The sequence below is a fragment of the Salvelinus namaycush genome, chromosome 8, assembly GCF_016432855.1.
Source record: "Salvelinus namaycush isolate Seneca chromosome 8, SaNama_1.0, whole genome shotgun sequence".
In the NCBI taxonomy this organism is placed as follows: domain Eukaryota; kingdom Metazoa; phylum Chordata; class Actinopteri; order Salmoniformes; family Salmonidae; genus Salvelinus; species Salvelinus namaycush.
The window spans coordinates 22493301-22516424 of NC_052314.1; the positions used below are offsets into that span (position 1 = coordinate 22493301).

Sequence of the window (23124 nt, forward strand, 5' to 3'; positions counted from 1 at the left end):
AGTGTTTAACAAATCAAAATATATTTTGATGACAGCTTGTTGACAGCTTGGCATTCTCTCAACCAGCTTCATGAGGTAGTCACGTGGAATGCATTTCAATTAACAGGTGTGCCTTGTTAAAAGTTAATTTGTGGAATTTCTTTCCTTCTTAATGCGTTTGAGCTAATCAGTTGTGTTGTGACAAGGTAGGGGTGGTATACAGAAGATCACCTGGAATGCTTTTCCAACAGGCTCTCTGGAGAGACCTGAAAATAGCTGTGCAGCAACGCTCCCCATCCAACATGACAGAGCTTGAAAGGATCAGGTGTGCCAAGCTTGTAGCGTCATACCCAAGAAGACTTGAGGCTGTAATTGCTGTCAAAGGTGCTTCAACAAAGTACTGTGTAAAGGGTCTGAATACTTATGTAAATGTGATATTTAAGTAATTTTTTTATAAATTAGCAAACATCTCTAAAATCCTGTTTTTGCTTTCCCATTATGGGGTATTGTGTGTCGATTGACGAGGGAAAAAAACAATTCAAATCAATTTTAGAATAAGGCTGTAACCTAACAAACTTTGAAAAAGTCAAGGGGTATAAATACTTTCCAAAATCAAAGTATTTCCTCTTTAAATACAAGTAGTTGAATATTTAAATTGTTTTTGGAAATGCATTTGGAAAATATTTACAAAATAATAAAATACTCCGATGCATTTGAACTAGGTCAGTTAGTATTGGCATTATTTCAAAAACCTATCAAAGTAGGCAATTTATAGGAAAATGTTTTTAAATACTTCTCATAGAAGTAGCTGAATAGGGCCACATTATTTAAAAATACTCATGCATAGAATTTTTTTTAAATAAATGACCTGAACCCAGATCTAGAGTCCAGGGGGGAATCCCATGGCTAAAGATGATGCGACCATATTGGACCATATTGTACCTTGGGAGTGCTAGCTTTAAACGACGACTCCTGATCTTTTTCTACATCTTTGACCTCTGCTTCAACTTCAGCAGTAGGACTGCTGTGCTCCTGAAGGGTGAAAGCAATGGGACTAATGTGCACCTGAGAAAAGAGAAGGAAAAACAGCAACTTCAGACACCATGATGGCATAAGACACACAACTAGCACTCAGACAATGAACAAATAATAAATGACCCAGATATTTCAGAGTACAATATATTGCCTTCACAAGGTTGTCCTGTGGTACTGGCCAGACAGTGGAAGATAGGCTGTTATAGAGGTCTTCGAAGGCATCAGACTTGGGCTCTGGTTCCTCTGGGGTCTTAGGCTGATCCTCCTCATCTACTTCTTCCATCGGTTCAGCAGGCTCCATCTGTGGCTGGCTGGCTGGAGGCTCCACTCTCAGCTCCTCAGGCTGGTCCTCCTGGTGCTGCTCCTCCGCTGAGCCGTTCACCAGCACTGGATCCTCCTCTAGGGAATTCTTCCAGCTGAGCTGGGCCGTGACCATCCGCTCCTCAATCTGTAGATCACTTTGCTTCTGTTGCACCTGCCCTCAGTACAAACAGAGGTACAGAGAACACAGGGATAAGGGAGAGAGAGCGCAGAGTGATGATATAGATACACACAGCACCAGTCAAAAGTTGACACACCTACTCATTCAATGTTTTTTATTTTATTTTGACTATTGTCTACATTGTATAATAATAGTGAAGACATCAAAACTATGAAATAACACATATAGAATCATGTAGTAACCAAAAAAATAGTTAAATCAAAATATATTTTACATTTGATTCTTCAAAGTAGCCACACTTTGCCTTGTCATTCTCTCAACCAGCTTCATGAGGTAGTCACCTGGAATGCTTTTCAATTAACAGGTGTGCTTTTAAAAGTTCATTTGTGGAATTTCTTTCCTTCTTAACGCATTTGAGCCAATCAGTTGTGTTGTGACAAGGTAGGGGTGGAATACAGAAGATAGCTCTATTTGGTAAAAGACCAAGTCCATATTATGGCAAGAACAGCTCAAATAAGCAAAGAGAAACGATAGTCCACCATTACTTCAAGACATCAGCCAATGCAGGAAAATTTCAAGAACTTTGAAAGTTTCTTCAAGTGCAGTCGCAAAAACCATCAAGCGCTATGATGAAACTGGCTCTCATGAGGACCACCACAGGAAAGGAAGACCCACGCAGCCCAAATAAATGCTTCAGTTCAAGTAATAGAGACATCTCAACATCAACTGTTCAGAGGAGACTGTGGGAATCAGGCATTCATGGTCAAATTGCTGCAAAGAAACCACTACTAAAGGACACCAATAAGAAAAAGAGACTTGCTTGGGCTAAGAAACATGAGCAATGGACATTAGACTGGTGGAAATCTGTCCTCTGGTATGATTAGACGCAGAGTAGGTGAACGGATGACCATGTGTGGTTCCCACTGTGAAGTATGGAGGTGTGATGGTGCTTTGCTGGTGACACTGTCGTGATTTATTTAGAATTCAAGGCACACTTAACCAGCATGGCTACCACAGTATTCTGCAGCGATACGCCATTCCATCTGGTTTCTGCTTAGTGGGACTATCATTTGTTTTTCAACAGGACAATGCCCCAAAACACACCTCCAGGCTGTGTAAGGGTAATTTGACATAGATGGAAAGTGATGGAGTGCTGCATCAGATGACCTGGCCTCTACAACCACCCGACCATATTGGGAATTTTTCAGTACACATGTGGCAATTATTTATTTCAGAAGGAGCCAGCAAAACTACTGCACTCTATGCGCTCTAGGTCATTGGACACCATTAGACATGCACATGGTTATTCTTGTAACTGTTATGGCCAACTATGGTTACACCTCTTGGGGTTTTTCCAGAACAGGGGTTCACCTTTCAGTGGAGTCAGCAGGATGTCATGTATTGGTTAATCCTGTAGAGTGCCATGGTCTGTTGCTATGGTCCTACATGCATGAAACTATTTATGTGACTCTACAGGTTGCATGTCCTAATATGAAGGCAATATGATAACGGTGGCTAAATGCCAGAGGTGATAAGCCATTAAGAGGAGTTACTATGAGTATGACGTAAGGAGGACAAATGTATAAGTAGTTTGTACCAAGATTGGAAGGCAGTTGTATTCATGATGCAGCTCGGCTTTTATTATGAAGTAATAAAAAGTCCATTTGAACTCACATGCTCCGGTATTTGTGAAATATGATTGACCAAATATTTCCACAACAACCTCAACCCAATTGAGATGGTTTGGGATGAGTCGGATCACAGAGTGAAGGAAAAGCAACCAACAATTGCTAAGCATATGTGGGAACTCCTTCAAGACTCTTGGAAAAGCATTCCAGGTAAAGCTGGTTGAGAGAATGCCAAGAGTGTGCAAAGCTGTCATCAAGGCAAAGGGTGGCTACTTTGAAAAATCTCAAATATATTTTGATTTGTTTAAAACTTTTTGGGTTACTACATGATTTCATGTGTGTTATTTCATAGTTTTGATGTCTTCACTATTATTCTACAATGTAGAAAGTAGTAAAAATAAAGAAAAACCCTTGAATGAGGTGTTCTCAACTTTTGACTGTTACTGATAGAGATATATACACACACACACACACACACACAGGTTGGAGAGAACAAAACATGATTGATGAGATAGATTGCTTGATAAGGATGACATGCAATTTATAAATCCTAAATATAACATTCACTCACCAATAAATCGCATGTCATCCTACCACCGTTATTTTTACTACTGTTATTTTCAAATGTATTTTTACTGTTGTTTTATTTCTTTACTTACCTACACACACACCTTTTTTTTTCTCGCACTATTGGTTAGAGCCTGTAAGTAAGCATTTCACTTTAAGGTCTACTACACCTGTTGTATTCGGCGCACGTGACAAATAAACTTTGATTTGATACATTCTTTCTCGTCAATCATATTTTGTTCTCTCCATTTACAATCTTTGCCACCATCGTAATAGTAATGGTGGTGAGTCATAGTAGACTCACCTGAGATACCTGAGAGAAGGAGTCCTTGACAGATTCCTGCAAGGGGGTGAACTGTTCTCGCGCTGCCTGCACCTTCTCCTCCACCTGCTGGCTCTCCTCCTGCAGCCGCAGCAGCTCCTCTCTGGCATGCACCAGCTGCTCCTCGTACTCCTCTATCCTCTGCTCCTGCTCCGTGTGTTCCGCCTCTAGTGACAAGATCTAACACACATACCCACCAACCACAGAAAGCGAAGCAAGTGTGATAAAAGAGTACAAACAAAATGGTGGACAATCTGACTGTGACTAGATGTACATTTGAACATCCAATGCAGTTGCTATTGACTAGATCCTCTCTGAACGTGATCCAGGTGCTGTGGGAGGTGGTGGTTGGTTGATAGGTTCTGTAGTCTCACCAGCTGGTTCTCATGGCTGCACTGCTGGCAGATGTGACGAAGCTGCTCCTCCAGAGTGGTCTTCTGCTGGTCCAGCTCCTCCAGAGTATCCTGGACCTCCTGGCGCTGAGACTGCAGCCGCTGCAGCTCGCCGCTTTCCTTCTGCACCTGATTCTGCAGGTCCTGAGGAGGGCAGGGAAAAGTCACAGCATCCAGAGAAAGATGTGAGAAAAGGAGCAGAAGCACCTAATGAGGGAGTAGCGTTTGACTGAGCAGAGTCTGAAGAAAGGACTCAGAGTCAATCCATTTTGACTGCCGGAATATAATGAAAGATTACAAAAAAAGTTAGCTCAGCCTTGAGGTGCTCCACTGCAGCAGAACAAAATCAATGTAAGCTTCCCCACAGTACCATTACACGTTGACTTAGTGTTTATGACTACATGATGATGTTTATCGAGGAAGTGTGTGTAGGAAGGTGTGGTATAAACTGTAATCAGCCACTACTCAGCACAGGCTCAGAGGGATGAACGTCTTCATCTGTTCCTTCAGAGGAGCTGCTACACTCTAAGCTGTCTGTTTAAAGCAGCCAGGCAGTCACAGCCCAAAATAGAAGCCATTTATCAGACCAACTCAGCGGCGAGGCACTCCTGCCCTCATCATTCAAGTGTGAGTGCTACACGTACCAAATATTAAAAAGCAAATAGTTTATTGATCCCCATTTGCTTTGAATACTTCATATTCAGCAATTACATTACATTTACTGCAGGGAGAATTACTCCCGATCACTGTGCAAATGTTAAATAGTTATTGATTACTACTCATTGGCCTTAATTTTTACTGTATAATCCAATCTCAGTTGCTCATATACCTATTGAAAAACAGACTAGTTTTCCCATTATTAATATATTGATGCTGGCTAATTGGCATTGACTGGGCATTGCTGAGGGAAACCCTGGGGTAAGGAAACAGTGCTGTCGGTCTAATGACAGCCTTTCACACCATTGGTGCACAGTACCAGAGGAAGAGCAGCCTTTCACAAACACACAGCAGAAAATAACTAATGTTCAATGCAGGGTAATATTGTCATATTCCTATATAGTTTGATCACTAGGGTTCAAGTGCGGCCGAGAAGTAGCAATATAAAAGGTGTACAAGTGTTAAATGTTAATTTAGTCCTCCCAGAGAGAGTGGGTCAATAGTGAACAAGACCTGAGAGGATGGGATAATTAAACCTAACAGAAGATTATAAAGACAAGATTATAGTCACACACTGGCATCGGGCTTACAGCTGATACCCCTCTACTATGGTATTGGCTTATTCAAGAACACTTGAAATTTTCCTAAAAATGCATTAAATAACATATGGACAGACCCAGATTAGAGGGTATGAAAGTATAATTTAATATACAGTGAGCTCAAAGTATAGGGACAGTGACATTTCTTGAAATTATAAAATTACTATGGAGGTTACTTCAATTTGAGAGCATTTTTCATCCATAGCGGGTGAATTATTTAGAAATTACAGCACTTTTTATACATAGTCCCCTCATATTGGGGCGAATTTCAATTTGTCATTTAGCAGATGCTCTTAACCTTAATTGCTCCTGTAAATCACTCTGGATAAGTGCCTTGCTCAAGGGCACATTGACAGATTTTTCACTTATTAGGTATAATGAAGTAGTCAAAAAGGTTCAGCATTTGGTCTGATATTCCTAGCACGCAATGATTACGTCAAGCTTGTGATTCCACAAACTTGTTGGATGCATTTGCTGTTTCAGATTATTTTGTGCACAATAGAAATGAATGGTAAATAATGTACGTACGTCCTCTAAATAAGTTATATTAATAAATCAATTCATATGCTTGATATTAAAAGAGGTAATTCTGTCGAAATGTATCACTGAAGCAAGAACTAAACAGCTTGAGGCTACAGTTCAGTTTGCGCAATCGAGATCGTCAACATCAAAATATCAACATGGTGCACTATAGATGTATATGGAACAAGTGGAGGCGGCTCTGACTCAGACAGGGAGGGAATGTTTGGTTTCTCTGCTGCTCAGCCATAGCTTCATAGCCTAACAGAATCAAGAAGGCTACCGCTAACAAATTCAACAAGAGCAGCTGAACAGTAGACTGATTTGACATGAGAAAATTTATAAAACCAGTAGAAAATCTAAATGTACAGACAATACAGTCATTAAGTGGATGAAATGAAGTGAAACAATATAAGGGCAGTGAGAGCTCAGGGGAGGCATGCAGGCAACACGTTCACTGTACCTGGACTTCACTGGTCCTTTCTCTGATGCTCTTCTCCTGCTCTGAAATTTCCTGTTCCACATTGCTCTTCTCCCTGGAAGACCAGCACAGCAGACATAAGTATTTAATCACCGTGGAGACCGAGGGCACCCCCAGCCAGGCTACCACCCCACCTCTACAATCTTGCCCAGCTGACAGCTCCACTCCCTGCACCACCATCCTGATCCTACTGTAGCACACCACACCGACAGACCAACCAACGCCTGCAACAACTGCCTTGAGCGAGAAGGGGTCTGTGCGTGTGTGTGTGGTGTGTTCTGGCAGATGAGGCGAGAGAGAGGGGTAGTACTGTGTGTGGCTGCCTGGAGGAAGTGTCAGTGATTCAGCAAAGAGAAGGGAGGGATGAAGCTCTATACCTCCCATTGTTCATTTCCCGGTCTGTTCATCCTCCCATCCACCCCTCCCAACCCTTTCCTGGTCAGATGACAAGGTAGAGGAGAGTGAGCAGAAGATGGGGATAAGTGTGAACATTTGCACAATAGGCGGGGCCTCGGTTATCAGCTCTCCCTACCAAGTCCAAATCTTTCTCCTGGATCTTTATCAAATGACAATAACAAAGCCATTCATTTAGCAAAGTAGAACATAAATATGCCAAAAGGCTGGCCAATAGAATAAATAGTAAATGTAAAAAATAATTCATTTAAACTCAATGAAAAAATGGCAAGTATCTTTTTCCATTCATATTTCCACAGTTCATATTATCAAATATAATGAATAATAATGTTATTTTGATCAACATGAAGAATGAACCTGTCCGCCTTTCGTTTCAACCAACAGCCACGCATGTAGAGAGAGAGAGTAGGACCAGAGGAGAGAGAAGCTGAAGTGAGGTAGGAGACGTGCGAGTCAGGAGTACTGACTTCACCGACTGTATAATTTAGATGCCCTGGCTGGCAAGTATCCAGAAATGATACCTGTAGACATCCCATGCTCCTAGGTGCAGCTCTCCCAATTTAACAGCCCAAAATTACAGAATTCTGGTTTCAGACAGCCAGTCTAAATCAAAAAGACCACCTCACCCCTCCTGCTCTAAGCTGAAGAATTCACTGCTTCATCCATGGCCCCTCCAAAAGGTAAGCGCATGTTTACAGAAGCACCTTGTCGTGGACACTTACAGCAATCCCCAAAAACACACCTTTGCAGCTTCCCGTACATCATCCGCAATCTGATGCCTAAAGCCTAATAATAAAGTTCAAAACGTACACCTGCTATCCAGACACTGATGAAGACTACTACTTTCAGACTTCTTTTCTCACTCTTTACTCAACGACAAACAAATGACATTTCCCCTGTGATATAGCTGCTGTTATGTCTGTAGTGGGACAGCTATGTTATGTGTAAGCAAGTGATAAAATATGGTCTGTACTTCCTCAATTCAAAACAGAGGAGGAAAAGCCGCCATTGTAAATAAGAATTTGTTCTAAACTGACTTGCCTACTTAAAGGGCCAGAGAGCGAGTGAGCCAGAGAGCGAACCAGGCGAGCGAACCAGGCGAGCGAGCGCAAACCAGAGAGGGAGCGAGCGCGAACCAGGCGAGCGCGAACCAGAGAGGGAGCGAGCGCGAACCAGGCGAGCCAGAGAGGGAGCGATCGCGAACCAGGCGAGCCAGAGCCAGAGAGGGAGCGATCGCGAACCAGGCGAGCCAGAGCCAGAGAGGGAGCGATCGCGAACCAGGCGAGCCAGAGCCAGAGAGGGAGCGAGCGCGAACCAGGCGAGCCAGAGAGCGCGAACCAGGCGAGCCAGAGAGCGCGAACCAGGCGAGCCAGAGAGGGCGAACCAGGCGAGCCAGAGAGCGCGAACCAGGCGAGCCAGAGAGGGCGAACCAGGCGAGCCAGAGAGGGCGAACCAGGCGAGCCAGAGAGGGCGAACCAGGCGAGCCAGAGAGGGCGAACCAGGCGAGCCAGAGAGGGCGAACCAGGCGAGCCAGAGAGCGCGAACCAGGCGAGCCAGAGAGCGCGAACCAGGCGAGCCAGAGAGCGCGAACCAGGCGAGCCAGAGAGGGAGCGAGCGCGAACCAGGCGAGCCAGAGAGGGAGCGAGCGCGAACCAGGCGAGCCAGAGAGGGAGCGAGCGCGAACCAGGCGAGCCAGAGAGGGAGCGAGCGCGAACCAGGCGAGCCAGAGAGGGAGCGAGCGCGAACCAGGCGAGCCAGAGAGCGCGAACCAGGCGAGCCAGAGAGCGCGAACCAGGCGAGCCAGAGAGCGCGAACCAGGCGAGCCAGAGAGCGCGAACCAGGCGAGCCAGAGAGCGCGAACCAGGCGAGCCAGAGAGCGCGAACCAGGCGAGCCAGAGAGGGCGAACCAGAGAGGGCGAACCAGGCGAGCCAGAGGGAGCGAGCGCGAACCAGGCGAGCCAGAGAGCGCGAACCAGGCGAGCCAGAGAGCGCGAACCAGACGAGCCAGAGAGCGCGAACCAGGCGAGCCAGAGAGCGCGAACCAGGCGAGCCAGAGAGCGCGAACCAGGCGAGCCAGAGAGCGCGAACCAGGCGAGCCAGAGAGGGAGCGAGCGCGAACCAGGCGAGCCAGAGAGGGAGCGAGCGCGAACCAGGCGAGCCAGAGAGGGAGCGAGCGCGAACCAGGCGAGCCAGAGAGGGAGCGAGCGCGAACCAGGCGAGCCAGAGAGGGAGCGAGCGCGAACCAGGCGAGCCAGAGAGGGAGCGAGCGCGAACCAGGCGAGCCAGAGAGCGCGAACCAGGCGAGCCAGAGAGGGAGCGAGCGCGAACCAGGCGAGCCAGAGCGAACCAGGCGAGCCAGAGAGCGCGAACCAGGCGAGCCAGAGAGCGCGAACCAGGCGAGCCAGAGAGCGCGAACCAGGCGAGCCAGAGAGCGCGAACCAGGCGAGCCAGAGAGGGAGCGAGCGCGAACCAGGCGAGCCAGAGAGGGAGCGAGCGCGAACCAGGCGAGCCAGAGCGCGAACCAGGCGAGCCAGAGAGCGAACCAGGCGAGCCAGAGAGCGAACCAGGCGAGCCAGAGAGCGAACCAGGCGAGCCAGAGAGCGAACCAGGCGAGCCAGAGAGCGCGAACCAGGCGAGCCAGAGAGCGCGAACCAGGCGAGCCAGAGAGCGAGCGAGCGCGAACCAGGCGAGCCAGAGAGCGAGCGAGCGCGAACCAGGCGAGCCAGAGAGCGAGCGAGCGCGAACCAGGCGAGCCAGAGAGCGAGCGAGCGCGAACCAGGCGAGCCAGAGAGCGAGCGAGCGCGAACCAGGCGAGCCAGAGAGCGCGAACCAGGCGAGCCAGAGAGCGCGAACCAGGCGAGCCAGAGAGCGCGAACCAGGCGAGCCAGAGAGCGCGAACCAGGCGAGCCAGAGAGCGCGAACCAGGCGAGCCAGAGAGCGAGCGAGCGCGAACCAGGCGAGCCAGAGAGCGCGAACCAGGCGAGCCAGAGAGCGAGCGAGCGCGAACCAGGCGAGCCAGCGAGCGCGAACCAGGCGAGCCAGAGAGCGCGAACCAGGCGAGCCAGAGAGCGCGAACCAGGCGAGCCAGAGAGCGCGAACCAGGCGAGCCAGAGAGCGCGAACCAGGCGAGCCAGAGAGCGAGCGAGCGCGAACCAGGCGAGCCAGAGAGCGAGCGAGCGCGAACCAGGCGAGCCAGAGAGCGAGCGAGCGCGAACCAGGCGAGCCAGAGAGCGAGCGAGCGCGAACCAGGCGAGCCAGAGAGCGAGCGAGCGCGAACCAGGCGAGCCAGAGAGCGAGCGAGCGCGAACCAGGCGAGCCAGAGAGCGAGCGAGCGCGAACCAGGCGAGCCAGAGAGCGAGCGAGCGCGAACCAGGCGAGCCAGAGAGCGAGCGCGAACCAGGCGAGCCAGAGAGCGAGTGAGCGAGAGCGAACCAGCAAACCAGGCGAACGAGCGAGCCAGAGAGCGAGCGAACGAACCTCTGGAGACCCTGCTAAAAAGCTCCCTCCCTCACTCCTCTTCTCTCCTTCCTTATTCAGCCTCCTAGTTCCAGGACAGCTGGTCAGCCTCCCAGCTCTCTCCATCTGCTCTGGCATCAAACAGCAAAACACACTTCAACGGGAACACGTGTGTGGGTGTCTTTAAACAAGATTCCACCGACACCATTACAACTGTACGGTGTATATTCCCTGAAATAGTCCAATGTGGTGAGACAAAGCGAGCCCTACCTTTCGACGAGGGGTAGTTATATGCTCCAACACACTAACAAACTCTTCCCAAACAAAAAGCCGGAACTAGCCCATCTCTCAAATACACTTGGTACATGGACGAATACAACTTAGTGCTCTACAGTGAGACCATTTGACTCTAATATGAGTCTAAATATTTTGCTGTGCGACCTCATTTTATTTAGGAGCACCAGTGGGCCTAGAAGAAAAAAAATGTTGGATTCCAGCTTTATAACCTCAAATATTTTTCATTGTGCTTCAACATTTTTGTGTGTGCGCCTACATTTTTCAACTTAGGCGCACATGTGCGTAGAGCCCTGGTCAGCATAGAGCCCTGCAACTCTGATGATTGACACTCACCTTTGTAGGTCAACAATCTCATTGCTGAGCGAGTCCAGTTCCTTGATGGCAGAAAAGTCTGCTGCCAGATTTTCTGCGTTGCTCTGGTGGGGAGAAATCATTCAAAGCAAACGATTTAATTACATTCACGAGCTTCACTGACCATACTGTACGTACACTACAATGTCTAAACATTAAATCAACGGAATGGCAAACACAATGTTGAATAACGTAAATATGAGCCTCCAACTAATTTAAGGTTGCCAGTTAAATCAAACCCATTTTACTGAATATGAAAGAATCCCAAAATGACCCATACAAGATGGGAGATTTTTAAGAAATGCATTAACACTGAAGGCGCATCTACATGCAAACACAAATGGATAAGGAGGGCACTAAAATGACTAATTAAACTAGGAGAAAAACAAAAGGGTAGGTAGGGAATATCAGGAGGTGGGTACATGGGTGGGTGACACTGCCAGGAGCTTAGGGGGAGACACAGTGAAGCTAACACTCAGGAGAGTCCCCAGCTAGAGGGCGATCCCACCTTGTGTAGAATGCATGACTCATGAGGAAGAAAGCAAAGAGACAGCATACACAGACAGGGTCAGAGAGACACACAGCAGCAAGCTAGAAAACAAAAACCCACACACCACAGGAGAAGGGAAGGAAATGATTAGTAAAACGTCAGGAAATATAAGTTTAAATTTGCATCACCATCAAGTAGCCTATTCATCGAAATACACAACTCCTAGTCCTTTTATTGAGAAATACACACGATTCAAACAAGATATTCACAGTTTGTGATTATTGGATGTCTAAGAGGGCATTAAATGGTATAGGATGATAGGAATGAGTTACCTGCTTGGTTGCTAGGCTCAGTCTGTCAGAGGGAGGGATCATTTCAGGAGAGAGGTACTGGGGTGGGTCCACACCCGTGGTCAGTTTCTGGTTAATTAGATGCAGCGCTAGTGCAAACTGTTCCCTGGTTAGCTTCCCCATGTCCCCAATGTCACAGAGCTCCCTGTGGAACACAGATTACCACATCACACAACAGACAGATCCATTTACCCTTCCGGCAATGGGTATAATATTGACTAAAACTATGGGCCGGTTTCACAGACCCACATTAGGCCTAGTCCTGCTAAATGGAAAAAAGTTTAAACAATTTAGTCCAAGAATTGGCTTACTCTGCATCCAGAAAGCAGCCCTGTATGACCAATGTCCTTGTTTCATTAGTACATTCAAGTGCAGAGAGCCAGGCACCCCATGTTATCTAAGAGATTGTTCCCTGAATCATACCAGATGTGTGCTAGTGTGGCAGAGGGCAAGCCAGTCTTTAAGAAGATATCTCTGACTTCAGGCCCAGACACCAGCCCATCCATGTCAAGATCGGTCTTTGCAAAAACCTCGTCATACTTGGATTTGTCTGGAGGAGATACAGCCCACTGAAAAGAGACAGAGGGGACAGGATGGTTATATATATATATATACATATACATATATATATGGATTAGGTCTTGCCGCCCCACTTTCATGCCGGGATGAATATTATACTCACTGTGACTGGGGTCATGGCTGGTTTGGAGGGCAGGGTTTTGGACCCTGAAAGGGAGGAGCGGCTCTCTTTGATGGAGGGGGGTGAGGGTAAAAGGGGCATCACTGGGGGTACAGAGCCAGGGGGCTTTTTCCTCTTGGAGGGGGGCACTAGAGGAGCAGGTAGACACATGGGCACAGGCTCCCCCTCCAGAGCTCTGTAGACAAGGTACATGGCCTAATAAAGGAGAACAGACACACATCTATAAATCTGCCTATCATGTCATTTCAATATAAGATTGGGGAAGTCCTATATTTCCAAACAACTTATTTTTTTCGAGAAGCACACACTAAATCTTACAGCGGAGTCCACATTTCCTCCTTGCACATACTAAAGATTTGACAGCAAGCATCTGGCCATTACATAAGTGCATTAAAATGTGAGAACTTCAAATATAGCACAACCCTGATTCAAAAAGTGCTCAATTTTGAGATACAGGATCCTTGATAGAAAGCAAGGATGCCTTGAAGCCAAGCGTACATGAGTGCAAACAAATATCGATTAAATAAAAATAAAAGCTGGAGAAGGCTATCCAGAAAATGGGCTCAAGGGCAGTGTAAAAAAATTAAAAATAAAAAGAAGTTGGCAGTTAGTGACAGGCTAAATTTCTTCTACATGAATTTCCTCATCTCTTTCCACTTTAAAGATAAATCTATTCCTTACCACAGCAAACTCATCTCGGTCAAGCATACCATCTCTGTCTAGGTCACTCAGTTCCCATACCTGCAACATTTAGGGAATTCAGTCCATTCAGCAGTAAGTCAAAAAATAAAAACAATATGTATCTAGTCGGTAAAATAGAGCAGTCGTGGACTTAAAGCAGATCAATGTTATGTCACAAATTACAACGCAGTCAAGCGTTTTAAAAGCAGCGGCTATGTTTAAAAACACAAGACCACCCTCCAGTGGGCAATTGGGCATACGCATTTACTCTGACAGCCATCATAACTAATTCCCTGTAGATATGAGCCCTGTAGATATGCTATGCTGCTTACCCTTCCCAGTACATCCACTGGAAGTTTAGAGTTCAGCAACACTGGCTTTACCTTCTCCCCAGAGAGCATGCCACTAACAGGGGAGAGGCTATCGAAGACGGCATCAAATTTCAGCTTCTCTTCCGTCTGAAAAGATAAAGACATGATATAGGTGCATGATTGAAGCAATTTCTACTTCAGATAAAATTAATCAGGTTGATTTTGCAAAGTTGAGAACTCCCCTTACATGGCTTTGAAAAATGGATTTGAATTAAGTAAACATTCAAATAAATGTGTAATCCGTTCATGCTCTTTGCTTCTGCTTTCATTATAAAGGGATCAGGTCAAAATGACCAGGCTACATTTTTTAAAGAAATAGTAAGTTCCCCTCACCTTGACCACCCATGGGCCATCAATGGACACTCCCCCAGGTAGAAGTGGGCTGCTTGTGTCATGCTGAGGAGAAAAGTTGCATCATCAACAAAGGTTCCCTTTTCAGCTCAAAGCACAAGTTCCTAATGGAGTGTGTAATATATATATATATATATATATATATATATATACACTGCTCAAAAAAATAAAGGGAACACTTAAACAACACAATGTAACTCCAAGTCAATCACACTTCTGTGAAATCAAACTGTCCACTTAGGAAGCAACACTGATTGACAATAAATGTCACATGCTGTTGTGCAAATGGAATATACAAAAGGTGGAAATTATAGGCAATTAGCAAGACACCCCCAAAAAAGGAGTGATTCTGCAGGTGGTGACCACAGACCACTTCTCAGTTCCTATGCTTCCTGGCTGATGTGTTGGTCACTTTTGAATGCTGGCGGTGCTCTCACTCTAGTGGTAGCATGAGACGGAGTCTACAACCCACACAAGTGTCTCAGGTAGTGCAGTTCATCCAGGATGGCACATCAATGCGAGCTGTGGCAAAAAGGTTTGCTGTGTCTGTCAGTGTAGTGTCCAGAGCATGGAGGCGCTACCAGGAGACAGGCCAGTACATCAGGAGACGTGGAGGAGGCCGTAGGAGGGCAACAACCCAGCAGCAGGACCGCTACCTCCGCCTTTGTGCAAGGAGGTGCACTGCCAGCGCCCTGCAAAATGACCTCCAGCAGGCCACAAATGTGCATGTGTCAGCATATGGTCTCACAAGGGGTCTGAGGATCTCATCTCGGTACCTAATGGCAGTCAGGCTACCTCTGGCGAGCACATGGAGGGCTGTGCGGCCCCACAAAGAAATGCCACCCCACACCATGACTGACCCATCGCCAAACCGGTCATGCTGGAGGATGTTGCAGGCAGCAGAACATTCTCCACGGCGTCTCCAGACTCTGTCACGTCTGTCACATGTGCTCATGTGCTCAGTGTGAACCTGCTTTCATCTGTGAAGAGCACAGGGCGCCAGTGGCGAATTTGCCAATCTTGGTGTTCTCTGGCAAATGCCAAACGTCCTGCACGGTGTTGGGCTGTAAGCACAACCCCCACCTGTGGACGCCGGGCCCTCATACCACCCTCATGGAGTCTGTTTCTGACCGTTTGAGCAGACACATGCACATTTGTGGCCTGCTGGAGGTCATTTTGCAGGGCTCTGGCAGTGCTCCTCCTTGCACAAAGGCGGAGGTAGCGGTCCTGCTGCTGGGTTGTTGCCCTTCTACGGCCTCCTCCACGTCTCCTGATGTACTGGCCTGTCTCCTGGTAGCGCCTCCATGCTCTGGACACTACGCTGACAGACACAGCAAACCTTCTGTGGAAGAAGTGGAAGAAGTTGAAGATGACGGTCAATCACCCTCGGTCTGGGGCTCCATGCAAGAGCTCACCTCGTGGGGCATCAATGATCATGAGGAAGGTGAGGAATCAGCCCAGAACTACACGGCAGGACCTGGTCAATGACCTGATGACCTGAAGAGAGCTGGGACCACAGTCTCAAAGAAAACCATTAGTAACACACTACGCCGTCATGGATTAAAATCCTGCAGCGCACGCAAGGTCCCCCTGCTCAAGCCAGCGCATGTCCAGGCCCGTCTGAAGTTTGCCAATGACCATTTGGATGATCCAGAGGAGGAATGGGAGGTCATGTGGTCAATAGAGCTTTTTGGTCTAAACTCCACTCGCCGTGTTTGGAGGAAGAAGAAGGATGAGTACAACCCCAAGAACACCATCCCAACCGTGAAGCATGGAGGTGGAAACATCATTCTTTGGGGATGCTTTTCTGCAAAGGGGACAGGACGACTGCACCGTATTGAGGGGAGGATGGATGGGGCCATGTATCGCGAGATCTTGGCCAACAACCGCCTTCCCTCAGTAAGAGCATTGAAGAAGGGTCGTGGCTGGGTCTTCCAGCATGACAACGACCCGAAACACACAGCCAGGGCAACTAAGGAGTGGCTCCGTAAGAAGCATCTCAAGGTCCTGGAGTGGCCTGGCCAGTCTCCAGATCTGAACCCAATAGAAAATCTTTGGAGGGAGCTGAAAGTCCGTATTGCCCAGCGACAGCCCCGAAACCTGAAGGATCTGGAGAAGGTCTGTATGGAGGAGTGGGCCAAAATCCCTGCTGCAGTGTGTGAAAACCTGTTCAAGAACTACAGGAAACATATGATCTCTGTAATTGCAAACAAAGGTTTCTGTACCAAATATTAAGTTCTGCTTTTCTGATGTATCAAATACTTATTAATTAGCATTTTATTGCATGACATTACTTAAAAATCATACAATGTGATTTTCTGGATTTTTTTTTTTTAGATTCCGTCTCTCACAGTTGAAGTGTACTACCTATGATAAAAATTACAGACCTCTACATGCTTTGTAAGTAGAAAAACCTGCAAAATATTTTGAGTTTAATTATGTTACTGGTCTGTAGGGTACATGGCTGTGCCATGCAAATGAAATCAATTGTACTTTATTTAGCTTATTAAAAGAGACACTACATTTACATTCCCATGACCTGATCACAGCCAACACATTTTATAGTAAGGATAATTCCCCGAGACAGTTTGTGCAGAAATTCTTAGGTTGTGCAAACACACAGCTTCATAAGCTGTCCGGGTGGCTGGTCTCAGACGATCCCACAGGTGAAGAAGTCGGATGTGGAGGTCCTGGGCTGGCATAGTTACATCTCGTCTGCGGAGGTGTTGCTGGTTGGACGTACTGCCAAATACTCTTAAACAACGTTGGAGGTGGCTTATGGTAGGGAAATGAACATTCAATTCTCTGGCAACAGCTCTGGTGGACATTCCTGCAGTTTGCATGCCAATGGCGCACTCCTTCAAAACTTGAGACATCTGTGGCATTGTGTTCTGTGACAAAACTGCACATTTTAGAGTGGTCTGTTATTGTCGCATTTTTACATTTGAGTCATTTAGCAGACACTCTTATCCAGAGTGACTTACAGTAGTGAGTGCATACATTTTCATATGTTCGTTCCCAGCACAAGGTTCACCTGTCGTAATAATCATGCCGTTTAATCAGCTTCTTGATATGCCACACCTGTCAGGTGGATGGATTATCTTGGCAAAGGAGAAATGCTCACTAACAGGGATGTAAACAAATTTGTGCACAAATTTTGACAAATAAGCTTTTTGTGCATATGGAACATTTCAAGGATCTTTTATTTCAGGTCATGAAACATGGGACCAACACTTTACATGTTGCGGTTATATTTTTGTTCAGTATACAGTACCAGTCAAAAGTTTGGACACACGTACTCATTCAAGGGTTTTTCTTTATTTTACTATTTTCTACATTGTAGAATAATAGGGAAGACATCACAACTATGAAATAAGATTCGGAATCATGCAGTAACCAAAAAAAAGTGTTAAACAAATCAAAATATATTTTATCTTTGAGATTCTTCAAAGTAGCCACCCTTTGCCTCAATGACAGCTTTGCACACTCTTGGCATTCTCTCAACCAGCTTTATCTGGAATGCTTTTCCAACAGTCTTGAAGGAGTTCCCACATATGCTGAACACTTGTTGGCAGCTTTTCCGTCACTCTGCGGTCCAAATCATCCCAAACCATCTCAATTGGGTTGAGGTCGGGTGATTGTGGAGGCCAGGTCATCTGATGCAGGACCATCACTCTCCTTCTTGGTCAAATAACCCTTCTGTCACCAGCAAAGCACACCATCACACTTCCTCCTCCATGCTTCAAGGTGGGAACCACAAATGTGAATATCCTCCGTTCACCGACTCTGCGTCTCTCAAAGACACGGCGGTTGGAACCTCTCATTTTGACTAATCAGACCAAAGGACAGATTTCCACAGGTCTAATGTCCATTGCTCGTGTTTCTTGGTCCAAGCAAGTCTCTTCTTCTTATTGGTGTCCTTTAGCAGTGGATTCTTTGCAGCAATTCGACCATGAAGGCCTGATTCATGAAGGCCTGATTCATGTTGAGATGTGTCTGTTAATTGAACTCTTATTTGAGCTGCAATTTCTGAGGCTGGTAACTAATGAACTGTTCCTCTGCAGCAGAGGTTACTCTGGGTCTTCCTGTGGCGATCCTCATGCACTTGAAGAAACTTCTTGAAATTTTCCAGATTGACTTACCTTCATGTCATAAAGTGATGATGGACTGTCGTTTCTCTTCGTTTGAGCTGTTACTGCCATAATATGGACTTGGTCTTTTACCAAATAGGGCTATCTTCTGTTTACCAACCCTACCTTGTCACAACAACTGATTGGCTCAAATGCGTTAAGTAAAGAAATTCCACAAATTAACTTTTAACAATGCACACCTGTTACCACCAATAAATCCATTATAACTGAGAATTTCAATAAGCATTTTTCTACGGCTGGCCATGCTTTCCACCTGGCTACCCCTACCCCGGTCAACAGCCCTGCGCTCCCCACAGCAACTCGCCCAAACCTCCCCCACTTCTCCTTCACCCAAATCCAGAAGGCTGATGTTATGAAAGAGCTGCAAAATCTGGACCCCTACAAATCTAGACAATCTGGACCCTCTCTTTCTAAAATGATCTGCCGAAATTGTTGCAACCCCTATTACTAGCCTGTTCAACCTCTCTTTCGTATCGTCTGAGATTCCCATAGATTGGAAAGCTGCCGCGGTCATCCCCCTCAGAACCACATGCACCTGGAGCACAAGCTGCAGAGGGGCTTCCTGCCTCGCCACAACAACCGTATCTACGACAAAGTGGCTACCAAGATGGTCCTAAGCACCGGTTACCACGCCTCTCAACAGAATGGTGTCTGCACACACGTGGTGAAAGAGGCAACGATTGGATAATGGTTGCAGATTAGGTCTCTGTCATCACCTCTTGAAGAGGGGGAGACACTCTAGACCCAAACTGCTACAGACCTATAGCTATTCTACCCTGCCTTTCTAAGGTCTTCGAAAGCCAAGTTAACAAACAGATTACCGACCATTTCGAATCCCACCGTATCTTCTCCGCTATGCAATCTGGTTTCAGAGCTGGTCATGGGTGCATCTCAGCCACGCTCAAGGTCCTAAACGATATCATAACCGCCATTGATAAGAGACAATACTGTGCAGCCGTATTCATCGACCTGGCTAAGGCTTTCAACTCTGTCAATCACAACATTCTTATTGGCAGACTCAACAGCCTTGATTTCTCAAATGATTGCCTCGCCTGGTTCACCAACTACTTCTCCGACAGAGTTCAGTGTGTCAAATCGGAGGGCCTGTTGTCCAGACCTCTGGCAGTCTCTATGGGGGTACCACAGGGTTCAATTCTCGGGCCGACTCTTTTCTCTGTATATATCAATTATGTCGCTCTTGCTGCGGGTGATTCTTTGATCCACCTCTACGCAGAAGACACCATTCTGTATACCTCTGGCCCTTCTTTGGACACTGTGTTAACTAACCTCCAGATGAGCTTCAATGCCATAACTCTCCTTCCGTGGCCTCCAACTGCTCTTAAATGCAAGTAAAAGTAAATGCATGCTCTTCAACCGATCGCTGCCTGCACCTGCCCGCCCGTCCAGCATCCCTACTCTGGGCGGTTCTGACTATGTGGACAACTACCTAGGTGTCTGGTTAGACTGTAAACTCTCCTTCCAGACTCACATTAAACATCTCCAATCCAAAATTAAAATCTAGAAACGGCTTCCTATTTCACAACAAAGCATCCTTCACTCATGCTGCCATGAGCGATCGGCGATGTCATTTACAAAATAGCCGCCAACACTCTACTCAGCAAATTGGATGCAGTCTATCACAGTGCCATCCATTTTGTCACCAAAGCCCCATATACTACCCACCACTGCGATCTGTACGCTCTCGTTGGCTGGCCCTCGCTTCATACTCGTCGCCAAACCCACTGGCTCCAGGTCATCTATAAGTCTCTACTAGGTAAAGCCCCGCCTTATCTCAGCTCACTGGTCACCATAGCAGCACCCACCCGTAGCACGCGCTCCAGCAGGTATATCTCACTGGTCACCCCCAAAGCTAATTCCTCCTTTGGCCGCCTCTCCTTCCAGTTCTCTGCTGCCAATGACTGGAACGAACTGCAAAAATCACTAAAGCTGGAGACTCTTACCTCCCTCACTAGCTATAAGCACCAGCTGTCAGAGGAGCTCACAGATCACTGCACCTGTACATAGCTCATCTGTAAATAGCCCATCCAATCTACCTCATTCCCATGCTGTATTTATTTATCTTGCTCCTTTGCACCCCAGTAGCTCTACTTGAACATTCATCTTCTGCACATTCTACCATTCCAGTGTTTAATTGCTATATAGTAATTACTTCGCCACCATGGCCTATTTATTGCCTTACCTCATTTGCACATGCTGTATATAGATTTTTCTACTGTATTATTGATTGCATGTTTGTTTATTAAATGTGTAACTCTGTGTTGTTGTATGCGTCGAACTGCTTTGCTTCATCTTGGCCAGGTCGCAGTTGCAAATGAGAACTTGCTCTCAACTAGCCTACCTGGTTAAATAAAGGTGAAATAAAAATGAATTGAAATGAAATGCATTCCAGGTGACTACCTCATGAAGCTGGTTGAGAGAATGCCAAGAGTGTGAAAAGCTGTCATCACAGCAAAGGGTGGCCATTTGAAAATATATTTTGATTTGTTTAACACTTTTTTGGTTACTACATGATTCCAAATGTGTTATTTCATAGTTTTGATATCTTCACTATTATTCTACAATGTAGAAACTAGTAAAACTAAAGACAAACCCTTGAATGAGTAGGTGTCCAACTTTTTTACTGGTACTGTATATATACACACACACACAAACACTTAAATTGAGAGAATAAATGCATTAAAAGCATTTCTGTGAAGCTTTGTGATTAACGAGGACAAGTTTGATGTCGGACAATAATAGAATGTTCAAGATTTAATGAGTGCAAAAGTCGGTAAGATGAAAGGCAATGTTTTATACCGAGGCATTGGCAAGACTTTGAAACATAATACCGCAATCATGACTATCTCAGTTGGTGGAAATTAAAGTACAGGCTTTGTTACCGGCAATACCTTTCAGATATAAAGAAAATGCGGTAGAAAGTTGTCAGCATGCTAAAGTTGACAGGTTTTCGTATAGCGTCAGCGATGATTGTACTCACAAACTTTGGGAGAGAAACTGCCAAATTTAGACTCTTGAGTGCCACCTCCAGTCCATTTTGGGCACAGGCCACCAACCGGAGAGCAATGAAGAATTGCTGATGGGAGCAGAGACAAGAAGGGAAAGGGGGATACCTAGTCAGTTGGACAACTGAATGCATTCAACTGAAATGTGTCTTCCGCATTAACCCAACCCCTCTGAATCAGAGAGGGGGGGGGGGGGGGGCTGCCTTAATCGACATTGTTGGCTCCCAAGGAACAGTGGGGTTTTTACCTTGTGAGCTCGGGGATTCGATCCAGCAACCTTTCGGTTACTGGCTCAACGCTCCCACCCGCCAGAAGTGTATTGTCATGAACCTTACTACAGTCAAAGAATATTTTAATACTTCTAACAAGACATTGGAAATCTACTACCTAAAAGTTGGCCTACCTGTTTGTTAAGGCACCCCTTGCATTCTGAATCTGCCAAATCCCAGATCTAAGAAAACATTTTAAATACATCAGTCACACAGAGATTCCCACAAACTAGCATACTGGTTAAGTTCCATAGCTTGGTGTCTGGCCATGAGCTGTGTCTCCTCTTATCTTACCTTGCCCAGGACAAGGTCTGCTAGGCCTGATCTCTTCAGGAACAAGGCTGCATCAGCAGCTGCCACCTGTCCACTACCAGATGGGTCAACCTACACCACCGGGCAAAACTAGTCAACACTAGAAAGAAGAACTAGCCAGTAAAAGCACCAGATCTCCAGCCAACTTTAAGATTCCATTCCATTGAACAAACAGAAACGCTTGAGTATAGGCTAATATTTTGAGATCATGGGAGGCCTTAATCCATCACATTTTCCCATTGCAGTGTCTAACCATTTTACATATCCCTCTTTGAGCCTGCACTGACAGGGTTAGCAAAGAGTTATAATAAAATCATAAAGAAGCTTCCTCTTGCACAGAGCAGATCACAGAGTGGAGAAAAGCCTGGAGACATGTTCAGTGCAGCTCTGCAGTTGCTAACTAATGCGGCACAGCATTTCCAATTCTATCTGGAGCCCTAATCTGAACAGCCCTGACAGACCATCGAAAGGATAGCTTCTCTTTTACTCAGCTTATAAACCTAGGTACTAGGTTTAAGACAATCATGGAATCCACCCATAAGATTTTCTCAATAACAAATCATAAAAAGACCCCTTGAAATGACGCCTTACCTGTTGATAATATTTTTCATAGACAGGATTTGCACTTGAGAGCTGTGGAGAGACATAAAACACTACATTCATTTTCTGATCATAAAAAAAACGGACAACCTCAACCAAACTGCAAAAGCTAGAAAGCATAGGATAAGACTTATGAATAGAAAAATTTGAAATAAAGCTAGGCTTAAGCCTACATCTCAGTCTGTGCAAGCATCAGCTAGTTCAATAACCAGACCCCTGTCTAGAACACAGTACACTCACAGTAGACCAACTTGCTAAAATTTGTTTGACTTCTGGCCAAGGCTGTAGTCCATTGCAGCTGCCAAAAATCAAGGCTAATACATTACAGATGGGAATAGGCCTATTTACTTTTCAGGAAATCAATATATTTACTCTGAGCATTTTGCATCATGTTCATCTTAATAGTTATTAATCAGTGCGTATTTTCCAGTTACTCTTCCATGAAATACCAAGACAGTGTTTGAATGCCATTTAGGATAATACATCCACAGGCTGGCAATGTGTATTTCAGTACTGTGTGTGCGTGCCTCAGGAAACCAAGTTGTTTGAAAGGTAGAAAGCTTAGTCCAACCAACAGGCTAAATGAAGTAGCCTACACTAGCACATATTTTACACAATGAATAAAACAAATAGCCTAAGCCTAGTCTACATATACAATCAGATCAGGAAGAGATAGTTATCTGCCTA

General features: G+C 45.9%; 1 protein-coding gene across 8 annotated transcripts in view; it reads right to left on the bottom strand.

The window, feature by feature from the left end:
* Window positions 1-23124, bottom strand: part of LOC120052515 (epidermal growth factor receptor substrate 15-like) — a 37379-nt gene that overhangs the window by 12350 nt on the left and 1905 nt on the right. For 3 of the 8 annotated variants that reach the window (XM_038999471.1, XM_038999470.1, XM_038999469.1), the window contains exons 2-17: window positions 22429-22470; window positions 21820-21909; window positions 21660-21707; window positions 21232-21327; window positions 14065-14127; window positions 13693-13818; window positions 13361-13420; window positions 12662-12874; window positions 12403-12548; window positions 11962-12124; window positions 11122-11204; window positions 6604-6676; window positions 4348-4509; window positions 3956-4153; window positions 1166-1489; window positions 922-1044 (exon numbers count right to left, since the gene is read on the bottom strand). In XM_038999471.1, coding sequence (XP_038855399.1) covers window positions 922-1044; window positions 1166-1489; window positions 3956-4153; window positions 4348-4509; window positions 6604-6676; window positions 11122-11204; window positions 11962-12124; window positions 12403-12548; window positions 12662-12874; window positions 13361-13420; window positions 13693-13818; window positions 14065-14127; window positions 21232-21327; window positions 21660-21707; window positions 21820-21909; window positions 22429-22470 — 2010 coding nt within the window. The remainder of the gene's footprint in view (window positions 1-921; window positions 1045-1165; window positions 1490-3955; window positions 4154-4347; window positions 4510-6603; window positions 6677-11121; window positions 11205-11961; window positions 12125-12402; window positions 12549-12661; window positions 12875-13360; window positions 13421-13692; window positions 13819-14064; window positions 14128-21231; window positions 21328-21659; window positions 21708-21819; window positions 21910-22428; window positions 22471-23124) is intronic. The other 5 variants (XM_038999472.1, XM_038999474.1, XM_038999473.1 and 2 more) reach the window with 5 other exon arrangements.